General features: G+C 45.5%; 1 protein-coding gene across 1 annotated transcript; it reads right to left on the minus strand.

The window, feature by feature from the left end:
- Positions 1-2831: 2831 nt before the first annotated feature.
- ACP6 (acid phosphatase 6, lysophosphatidic) lies at positions 2832-10420 on the minus strand. Its single transcript, XM_054387044.1, has 10 exons — positions 10247-10420; positions 9381-9509; positions 9162-9292; positions 8379-8458; positions 7511-7598; positions 5824-5956; positions 5026-5126; positions 3638-3733; positions 3310-3475; positions 2832-2972 (listed from the first exon to the last, which is right to left on the minus strand). Exons 1-10 carry the CDS (start codon positions 10418-10420, stop codon positions 2832-2834), a joined length of 1239 nt encoding a protein of 412 aa, XP_054243019.1.
- Positions 10421-11083: the final 663 nt, after the last annotated feature.

The raw sequence follows: 11083 nt of genomic DNA on the forward strand, positions 1-11083 counted from the left end.
CCAATCATTTCTGTTAATGCTTTTTACTGTGATAGAGCATCATAAAGCTAGGTGTTACATCTTTCTGCTTAACATTAAAGCACATATCAGGAGTGTTCTTCAGGCCTTAAAGAGACACAAACCCAAACCACCAGCTTTGTTTGGTTTATTGACAAATATATAAGCTCACTAGCCCTCTTGATCTCCCTCTGACTTTCCAACCAGTAAACCTTTCTTGCTGAGAGATGTAGGTTCTCATGACTCATTACGCACTCAGGTTTTAAGCTTAAAATAGTTTCTGTTTGAGTCAGAACATGAAGCAGGGAAGAAAAGTGATGCTGTTTTGTCTGGGATACTGGAAACTTTTAAAAGGAGGTTTTACATGAGGAAACACTGAATTTGACATCTTTCCTGCCTGTTGCCTATGATACTAACATTGCCTTAAATAAAGTGTACTATGAGGATAGGTTTGCAATGCAAAACAAAAAAAGTCTTTCAGGTTTTGAAGTTGACCAACTGCATTGGACTGAAATAGCAAGGGAGGTAGTATAACTTGAGCTAGTAGCTTCAGCTCAACTTTGAAAGAATTCAAGGTTGCACACTAGCTGCTCATGCCAGCAGTACTCATATTAGCAGTCCAGGGTAAGAAAGTTTTGGATTTGTTCTTCTGTTTCCTGGAATTTGTGTCTTTACTAGGTCTTGCAGAGCTGGCTTGTTGATATAAATGCATGAGTTCCTTGGGAAACAGATTTCTGAAGATTCTTATTCCATGTTCTCAGTAACACTTCCACTCATCCATGCTGTGTTGGCAGTTCAGTGCTTCCCACTTACCTGTGTCTTTGGTCCTAAAACACTTCCACTGTCCCACCAATCATTTCTGAAATCATTATTTATGCTGGTTGTGGTCAGAAATAACTCCTCTTTCATACTGAGGGCCACGACTACCATGGAGTTGCTCAATGGAATGGGACCAATGCATGGCTTGAACACTTCCACACCAAGGGGAAGGGCAGTGCTGGAGTAGGCACAGAGGGCACTGCAGAAACTCCCTGAGAGACAATGAAGTCTTCACCTCTTCCCAGGGGAAAGTTCTTCCTAGCCACTGCCAAGAAACTAGGCCTGTTTTTCTTGTGTCTCCTGCTGTTACTGAGATGTACATTCCCCTGCCTGGAGCGCTATGATTATTTTAATGCTGTGAATGCAGTGCCCTTTGACAGTCTTATGTGCACTAGAACAGCTCATGCCGACAAGTTCTGTGGGTCTTGACTGCATTGCAATTTTTAAGCTGATTGCTTGTCAGTTTTGCTGAGAGAGGCCCTAGCTCTTGTTTAGGAGAAGGTATGAATTCCCCCTTTATCTACTGGTACAGCCAAAACTTCTGATGCTGTTCCTGATACCCCTTTCCCGAGCAGTCTGTGATGTACAAATAACTTGCAGTTCCATGCCTAATGTTTCCATCACTGCTCTCCAAATATTTTATATCATGCATAAGGAAGAGCTTGATTAGAGCAGAACATGCTGTTCTTAAGCAAGGGTAGGCCATTGATTTTTCCCATAATGGCATTGTTTTTAGGCTGTATAAAAAACTTGGTGGAAAATAACAGTGTTTTGTTTGCTTTTTTTTGACAGCTTCTAATAGCGGTTCAGTGAGACCTCCAGCAATGTATTTAGTATTCAGATTATTCTGTTCACTTTGCATGGTGTCAACATGTGATTGTGATGGGGCCAGGCTAATGAAAAAGTAGAGGTAAATGCAGCCCCCACTTCTCAGGTACTGTAGTGCCTCCAGTTGCATATGTCAGTGACTTACGTTACAGTCACTGCAGTCTATTCTGGCTAAGTAAGAAGGAGTAATGCAGAGCCAAAACTGCAGGGTTATTTTAATAAGTGGTTCCCCTATTTTAGCTTTTACATATCCCAAAGAAAGTAGGTCAGGATCCAAGTTCTATTTACTGATTGCAAAGTGGGAATTTTGACAACATAGTGATTCTTAGTCGTATCTTACAAGAAATGTCATCTCAGCTAGAAGTACTTCTGTTGGCTCTGCTGTTGTACTCCTGTTTCAGCAAGTCTAAAATAGATGCAGTGCAGTCCAAAGCTGAAGTCAATAGCAGCTCCCTGGACTTCCTCGTTTAAAGCACATTAAGCAGAGTTCATCAGGAGTGCATGTTCTTGTACGAGCCCCTCTGTGGTTGTTTTGCATGTTTGCAGCAGAATTTCCATAATTACAGGAGTGCAGGGAAGCGGTTTGGAGGCTTTCTGTCCCTTTGGAGAGGTTCTGTGTGCACAAAACCGCCCTCAAGAAGATGGGGTATCTAAATGCTTATGCAATTTGGGAGGTTCATCTGCCTACAGAGCAACCCTCCATGACAAAAGAAAGGGATAGGCACAGTGGCTTCTGCAGTTCACCATACATAAAAGCAATTGTTACGTCAAAGCTATCCAGTCTGGTAGCACAGAGCAAGCTGGGCACAGCTTGCCACAATCTAAGCATATGAGGAACTGGTATGTTGTGGCTCATTTTTGGTTTTGTGGGTTTTTTTTTTTTTTTTTTTTTTTTTTTTTTTTGTATTCCTGAAGCAGCAGGGCAATTTAAAGGTCTCTTCTCTCCCATGCTGTTTTCAGCTTCTCCATGCTTTTGTGTGGCTACCTCAGAAGTGAACTTCAGCTGTTCTGTTATGTGGCTTCTTTCATCTTGCTGCTGATAGTGAAAAGTGACACTGTGCCACCCTGTGTCTGGTAGGAAAAAGTCCCCTCATCTAAAATACCTTTTGAATAGAGAAGTCTGGCAGGAATATAAAGAAAAGTAGTCAAAGATTGTGACAAACTAATTTTAATTAAGACAATGTAAATCATGAGTCAGTTTGCTGATTCTCCTCCATTTGGGAGCACAGACTATGGTATTCCTCTGGACTGATTGAGTACTGTGAAAGAACTCCTAGAAATTCTTTGAGTGGGCAGAGGCCTCCTCTACACCCTTTCACCACTTGCTCCTGCAAAGGCAAAGAGACAAGATCACAGATTTCATGCATTGCTAGAGCCCTTTTTTCTTTGTTTGTTTGGTTTTTTTGTTTTTCCTGATACTGCTGCATTCTGCATCAAGGGGCTAGTTGGGGCAAAGACAGAGCTTCAATGTCTTTGTGTAAACTCACTCTAGATCAACAGCCAGCTCAACAGAAAAGATGCTTTGGCTACCATGAACGTGCTCTAGGTGTCTTACTCTTATCTGGCTTGATGGTGTACTCAGGACAAGCCTTGTTTTACAACTTTACATGCACAGCAAATCCAAAAGCCCAAGATTCGTGCGAGGGACTTCCTGTGGGATCTTACCTCTCCAAGGTACAACATGCGAACAAACCACTCTTTGGACTGCCGGTGCTGATACAGTTCCAGGGTCACATCTGCAGCATAACGTGGCCACTTGTGATCAAAGGTGCCCAGTGCCACCAGGAGAGGAATAAGAGTAGTGTCATGAGAAGCATAGAGTATGAGCTTTCTGATGAAAAGGAAAGAAAAACAAACTTAATGCTGGCTGTGTTCCTTCACGGACAGCCAATAGTACTCATGCCTTTTCTAGCAGATGACACATTCAACATTCTGAACCAGTTTCACCGACAGCAAGTCCAAATTTACATAGAGGAAAAGATCTGCCCTGTACCTGGCCCTTTGAGCTGGAGATGAGGACTCTATTGCTTCTGTAATATTCTTCTGTAATGTATGGAAAAGGAGACCAACACTCATCTGAAGAATTTCCCTATAAAAGAAGCAGAAATCTAGTTTTTAAACTTTCAAATGAAATAATTTCAAAAGAACGCCTGGGAACACACTTTCCACTTTCAAATTGATAGCATGCGTTTAGTGTAGCTAAGAACTATTCAATGAAATTTTATGATTGCTTCTTTGTCAGCAGCTACATAGACACCACAGAGATTCTAATGTGATTGTAGACTGGGAGGGGAGAGGTGTTAACAAGCAATCTTTTAAGGTGTGGCCCACATACAGGGAAATCTTGAGACTCCTTGATGTTCTCTATGCTCTTTTGTTTACAGAGTTGTAATTTTTGTGATGCATCATTTTCAGTTAGGGAAGCTGTCTGTAGCTGACTGCAAAACAGCAACTGTGAAGTGGTTGGGGTCCTTTGGCAGGATGGGGAGAGGTGGGGTTCAAGAATTTGTTTGCAATATTTAAAAATTTGGGTTTATCCCTGTATTGAACAGAGAGGTCTTTAGACAGCTCTTACTGTGAAGGAGCTTCTACCTAACAGAGGAGTGTGTTTTTTCCAGGTGTTGCAGGAGTGGGAGAAATCAGTCTTTTAGTACCCAAGATCACTAATACAAGTTAAAGAAAAGGCTAATGGCAACTGCCCTAACAGAAAAGGCTGTTCTGTATCACCACCTGATGAAAGCTGGCAGCTGTGAATGAATCTGAAAGGAAAATGGCTGCTAAGCTAGCAACTCAGCCACCTTGACAAACAACTGTGGAGGAATTAACTACATGTAGCAAACTCTTGCAAGCAGTTACATGCATGCAGGGCTTGTCACCCTTTCCACTAGCACCAACACTTCTCAGCCTAGCCATGCAGGTGCCATTTCTACAATAAACTTCCCAGTTTGAGTTCAGATTGCAGTTGTGCATCTGCAAGGGGAGCCTCACGTGTGCAGCCTCAGCACTGGGGCCAGAGGTATCTCCTGTTCTCTGCTTTTGCCTTTGATGCAGGTTCACTTTAACAACTGTGGCAACTGAAGCATTCACTGCCTACCTCAGTGGCTTATACTGTTCCACAGAGATTGCTCTCTTGGCTGTCAGCAGAACAGGATGTAAGCCCGCATCTTGTCCTCCTCAATACGGCCTCCTTTTTCCTAGCTCGTGGTTCTCACTCAAGGCACTGGACTTGACACTGAGATGGCTGAGGCACAATCCTCAAGAGTGCGCAATAGCCTCTAGTGGAGGAATACAGCAGATCAGAAAGGACTTCTATCTGCTGCAGTAAATTGGTGTAAGCCTAAGACAACCCCTAAGACTGGAAGCACAGATATAGGCGATCACCTTGAACCATCTTCCAGAATGAAAAGCAGCGACTCAACAGATCGACGCTCAACTGTCTGCTGAAAGCCCTTCAGCACAGGACAGCTTGGCAAATTGTGCACCTGGAAGGAGATGATGTAACATAACAATAGGGTTTGACCGTTTCAGAACCCAGCCTGAGGGTACATAGATGACTGCCTACAGAAACAGCTGTTCATGTGACAGTGTTTTGTACTTTAGTACTCGTGTGGAGTTCTAGGGTGGTTTCAAACAGACAGTCTTGTTCTGTGTGCTCAAAAGGATGGGTGTTTGTTCTTGAGAATGCATTTCTATGTGGAAGGAGTGTAACATCTTGAGCTATTCAACTGATGGTCAAACCAATTACCATTAGCTGCAGTAAAAATGATGTACTAAGGGAGATACAAATATGCCCAGCTTCCTTCCAGTAGCAGAAGCAATGTGGCTTAGGGGGGTAGTATGCTGGAACTGGGAGTAGGTGGTTAGGTGCTGCTGACTGCCAAAAAAGAGAAAGCACTTTGTAATGGTCCAACTGCTATTTAGTTCTACTTCCTTATGCTTGAAAAAGATACCAGATTTCAAAGTAAGAACATAAATACTGGAGATGAAGCTTTGTCCATTCTAGAGCAGGGATGACTCCACATCTTGCTTTTTCAAAAGGCCATACTGTGTCTATAAACTTTCTGGATTGCACAGAATAGTACCAGTGTACCCACTAGTATCAGTGGATGTTGGCACTCTGTGGTCTCCTCTATATGGACGTTTCTTTCTGTGACAGTGCAATAGAACTGTTCAGCTCACCTGCTCAGCAGCAATGTTATCAAAGAGGAGAAAAAAATCCACAGACTTTTCACCATCAATACCCATCTTCTCCTTAATTGTTTTCAAGTCATCAGAGATACCTGGCTGTTGCATAGCGTTCTTCAACTTATGCCTGTCAGGGAATTACAAAAAAACAAGCCAAAAACTTTTCACACATCAAAATCTCTATCTTTTGGGTATTTTGTTTCACATCAGTGAGGGGTAGAAGAGAAGCACCAGAGGATTGTGAGGGATTCCCGACATTGGCAGTCTTAAGTTGCAGAGTGGCCTAACACTGTCTAGATGAAAAGGAAGAACGCTCACTATTTGTTCTCATGAATACAGGGTTAAAAATGAAGATAAGTGAACACCATAGAAGTGGTTCCCATAAACAAGGGCTGTGTATCAGTTAACAGATCTGGCCATACTGGAACAGTACAAGTCTGTGTCTTCAGGGAGTACCTTTTAACTGCCTTATAAAAGAAGAAAGGGCAGAGGCTTTGAACTGGTTGCTGTATGGTGTGGGAAAGGGGAAACACCTAAATAGTTGTGGCCTATGTTCATGTCTTATTTTGTTAGAAACCATTTGCCTCTTTATGCTGTTTTAAATTCAATTTTTTGAAGTTTAATTGAGAATATCCATGCTGACCATGTACTTCAAGGAAAATATGTTGCATAGCTTTTATTTTCTCTGTCCCTGATCTGTTGGGGAGTAGGTAGATAAAGTTTTTAGTTTGCTCTTTAATTTTTTTTTCAGGAACAGCTCTAGTTTCTGTTTGAAATCAAACGTGCTAAAAGCTCTGGCATATGTAGCCTGTAAAATGTGGCAGTGCTTCTTACTGGGACCTCCACCTTGATGTGGTCACAGAACATCCTCAATTGGTAGGCTGGAGGGGAAGGAGAAGAGCTTGCAGTTTACTCCCTTTTTGGACAGCTGATGTTACTGAAAGAGGCTGAATGTACTGCTTCTGGGGGTTGTCACCTCACCACTGTCAAGAACAATCTTTTGCCTATGATCAGGTCTTACACAATGAGCTCTTGTGAGTGAATTCTGGCAACTCTTGAATTTTGCATAAATATGCTAATGTATAACCCAACAAAACTATAATGTATTTGCCTTGCTTCAGTTTCCATCCTGTGTCCAATCTGGCACAGGCATTTGGAGTACCTGACTCAGCAAACATGATTCTTATTTTAGTATAGGATATTCCTTATTTTACTTCATTAGTCTTTGCTAAACATGTCAAGGCTGAGCATAATTTCAGTTTCTTCAAGGTATAAATGTGACAGAAATGTTGTAATAACCCCCAAACCAGAAGAATATAAAAAGGAGGCCCAATATGTTCGCAGTTGAAAGACTCGTTAAGGGATGTAGATGACATTAATTCTGCCCTGCAGCAACGCCACAGAATAGCTGAACGTGAGCTAGTAATGAGTGTTTGCTAGACACAGGCTAAATTAAAGTGGTTGCTCAAGAAAAAGTCTTTATTTTTTTTTTCCCTTCTGGTGCCACTTCTTGTATGAATTGACTGAGTATTTTATACAACTAGCTAACCATTCCCAAAGAACAGTAAGTGGCAGGGGAAAAAATTGCAAAATTGGAAGAAAATGTGCTGTTTAAAATTACTACTGCTGCAATGAAACAGCAGTGAAATCGTATGGGGAGGGAGGGATGGCTGGCAATTACCTGCTCAAACATTTCAGGCGCTGGCAGTTGTGGTAATTGGGGTAAAGTATTTCAGAACTTGCGTCATCTGTGACAATGACAACGGATCCTGTGGAAGCAGAAGGAAGCTTCTGTGATCACTAGTGCATCTACCTGTCTTTAGACTGCTTTAATCACTCCCACAGTCTCTGCTCAAGTCCATTGCTGTCAGATAGCAATTCCCCCTGAGCTATCACCTGCAACACAATCCACTGTGCTTTTTTGCGTGCACACAGCATTTAATTCCACAGGGATGCCTGCTTTCTGTGTGTTCATTTTTTTGGTTCTAGTATTTGCATGTGCCAAAAATTAGTTTCTGTGTCATGAGGTGTAAGGAGCTCTGGCATGTCACTTCTGCTGTTCATGGAACTGAATATGGAGGGAACAGAAGTGAGATCTTCAAATCCCAGAGCATACTGGGACATACACATAGTTGTCAACTGTACATAGAGCTGAGAGGCTATTCTGAATATTGAACTTGTAAAGGATCTTGGCTGAAAACTTGGGTTTCTCTGACAAACTTTTTTCAGATGTGCTTCTTGTGAACATTCGACCTGGAACTTTTTACCCTCTTGCTTCTGAAGTGGGTCAATTCTAACCTCCTCAGTAGCTCTGAAATTGCAGCATTTGTGGGAACAGATCCAAGCAGAGCATCAGCAGAAAGTTACATAAGGAGAGGGAGCAAGTGACATGAACATACAGCACCAGGAGAGTATGAGGAAGAGGGCTAGGTACAAAGAACTAGGGAAGAAGTAGCAATCAGAAGCCAGAGAGAGAGTTGGGATGTGCAAGGTATGCGCATCTAGGGGAGAGCAGGCAGGGAAAGGCACTGGTCAGTAGTCTCCCCAACCTTCTTTCTGCTGTTGGTATAGCCCAGCTAGCAGGCACCGTGTGGACTCCAGATTCCGGAAAATATTAGTGGAACGGACACTGAAAGAGAGAAAGAGTGTGAGGCAGGACTTTTTCCTTCACATGGATGCAGATGCAGCTGGGGAAGATGTAGTGGAACTCACACTGTGGGAGGATTTATCTTGCCTGTTCTAAAGTAGATGCCTGTATCCAAACTGTCCTTTAACTTCCCCTCAGAGGCAATGGGGATTACAAAAGTGGCACTTTTCTGAAGTAATTTGTATCTCATCCTAAATCATACACTCCCAGCACGAATGATGTGAACAACAGGGTGTGCTTTATTTAGTTGTTTAATCTACAGTGAGTTAAATTGTGCTCCAGCAATGCTGGTTTCTCTTTGCTCACCATAAAGGTGCACAATATCACTGTCAATGGCTAAAGCTAGGGGAAATGATTCTGTCCCTGGTATCACTCTCAGGACTGCTGGAGAATTGGATGCTTTGTGCCATGAGTGAGTTCTAGTGCCATGAGTGAGTTCTAGTGCCATGAGTGAGTTCTAGTGCCATGAGTGAGTTCTAGTGCCATGAGTGAGTTCTAGTGCCATGAGTGAGTTCTAGTGCCATGAGTGAGTTCTAGTGCCAGGCTCTGCAGGCTGAGCAAAGATGAAGGCCCAGGGGCCATCCACCGTGCTATAGGGTGTAGAAGGGTATACTGGTCAGAAAGTTTCTCTACTACAGGTCTACTTGTTAGGGGAGAGGAAGCAAAGAGGGACTGGGAGACTCACAGGACCTCAGCAGGCTTAAATATTGGTGAGAGAAAGCTGGCTTCTTCCACATAGCTTTTCCTTAGCCTTTCCCCTAGGGCAAACATCTGCTGCATCCCCACTGTTGTCAGTTGTCCAGCAATCACACCACCCTATATGCAAGGAAAAGGAATGGTCTCCAGTGGAACATGATATAAGTCTGCAGTGGGACCGTGAAGCTACCATGAAATACATTGTCACCTTGAATGGAGTCTTTTTGTAGTGCTCCTCATAGGGTGAGGGAGGTTGAGGTCCTCCATTTAGGTCAGTCACCATGTAATCAAACTTAGTTTGAGGAGGTACATCTAAAAGAGCGGGAAGCCATTCCACCTGTTTTGAAACAAACAAACGGTGCTTCAGTGGAAAACCAGGATTTAAAGAGCATTAAGCCAATGCTGGGCTGCTATTGTGTGCTGTCTTGCCAACCACAGCCAAAGAGGACCAATCTCTTAATCGAGTTCATACAGAAAGGATAGCAGTGCTGCACTGAGGAGCTGTTGATCTGCAGTGCATCATGCACAGGTGATGTGCATGAAATGCTATACTTGCTTTTCTCCCCTTACAGGAGAAGGATTTGAACGAAGTCTCTGTTGTTTAGCAAACTACTACAACTAGTTTCAGGCAGCTCAAGCGGTGCAAGCCTCGTTGGAGGCTATGGGGGACAGATCAATCACGGTAAGGCCGAGGCAGGTCCTGGCAGCGTGCCCGCCGCACCTGCAGTGGGGGAGATACCGGGAAAGTCCCAGGATGCAGCAGTGTCACCACCCTGGAACGCCCACCGCGGCGTCCTTCCTCTAAGGCCTCCCTGCAGCCGTCCCACTAATGGGCAGCGGGACCCTGCTATCGCCGTTCCACTTTAACTCCCGAATTCCCACGTTTTCCCCAAATTTACTCTCGGTAGTGCCTTGGGAAAGGAGAATCCACAATTTACAAGTTGATGGAAGCAGCTCAGCAGCGAGCACCCCGCGGCTCGGGGTGAGGGCACCAACTGCAGCCCCGCTGGCAGCCGGCCCCGCTCCGCAGCCCCATCCTCCCCTGCCCATCCCACCGCCCGTGCCACTGCTCACCGGCGCTGTCCCAGGGAGGGGCCGCAGCGGGGTACGCGCCCCGTGTCGGAAAACCACCTGCACCAGCTTCAGGTCCAGGTCCCGCCGCTCCTGGGCGGCAGCCGCCGCTGCCCTCTGCCGCTGCGTCCACAGGGCCAGGCCGCCTAGGAGGCCCAGGCGAGCTCCCCAGCCCATGGCGGCGGCGCTGTCACTGCCGGTATCCGGCAGCACGGCACAGCCGTGCCGGCCGTGGGCGCGAGGGCCGACGGGAAGCGTAGTCGCCCGCTCGCTCCGGTCAGCAGCAATGACCCCGCGACGAACTACAGCTCCTAGCGGGAACCGCGCTGTGGGGCGGGGTTCTTGCGTCGGCTGCCGTGCGCAGGCCCCGCTCCGGCCGGGACAGGTGGGACAGGTGGTGCCTGCGGCGCCTCCGCCCCGGAGCCGCTGACATGGCACCGCCCTCCTGGTGCGGAATCCATCGCCGCCTGCTCATGCTGAGAAGCGCTATCGCCCTGCAGCCCTCCTCGCCGCCTGCTGCTGCCGCCGCTCTCTGCCTTTATTGGCCGATGGTCGCATCCAGAGAGGAGTGGTCAACGGCTCCATGCCCAGATGGAGATGGGTGACGAGTGGCGTCCCTCAGGGGTCCATACCGGAACCAATGCTGTTTAATGTCTTTATCCGTGACACTGACAGTGGCATCGAGTGCACCCTCAGCAAGTCTGCAGATAACGCTGAGCTGAATGGTGCAGTCCACATGCCAGAGGGATGGGATGTCATCCAGGGGGACCTGGACAAGCTGGAGAAGTGGGCCCGTGTGAACCTCGCGAGGTTCAGCAAAGGCAAGTGCAAGGTCCTGCA

The sequence above is a fragment of the Indicator indicator genome, chromosome 1 (assembly GCF_027791375.1).
Source record: "Indicator indicator isolate 239-I01 chromosome 1, UM_Iind_1.1, whole genome shotgun sequence".
Classification (NCBI taxonomy): domain Eukaryota; kingdom Metazoa; phylum Chordata; class Aves; order Piciformes; family Indicatoridae; genus Indicator; species Indicator indicator.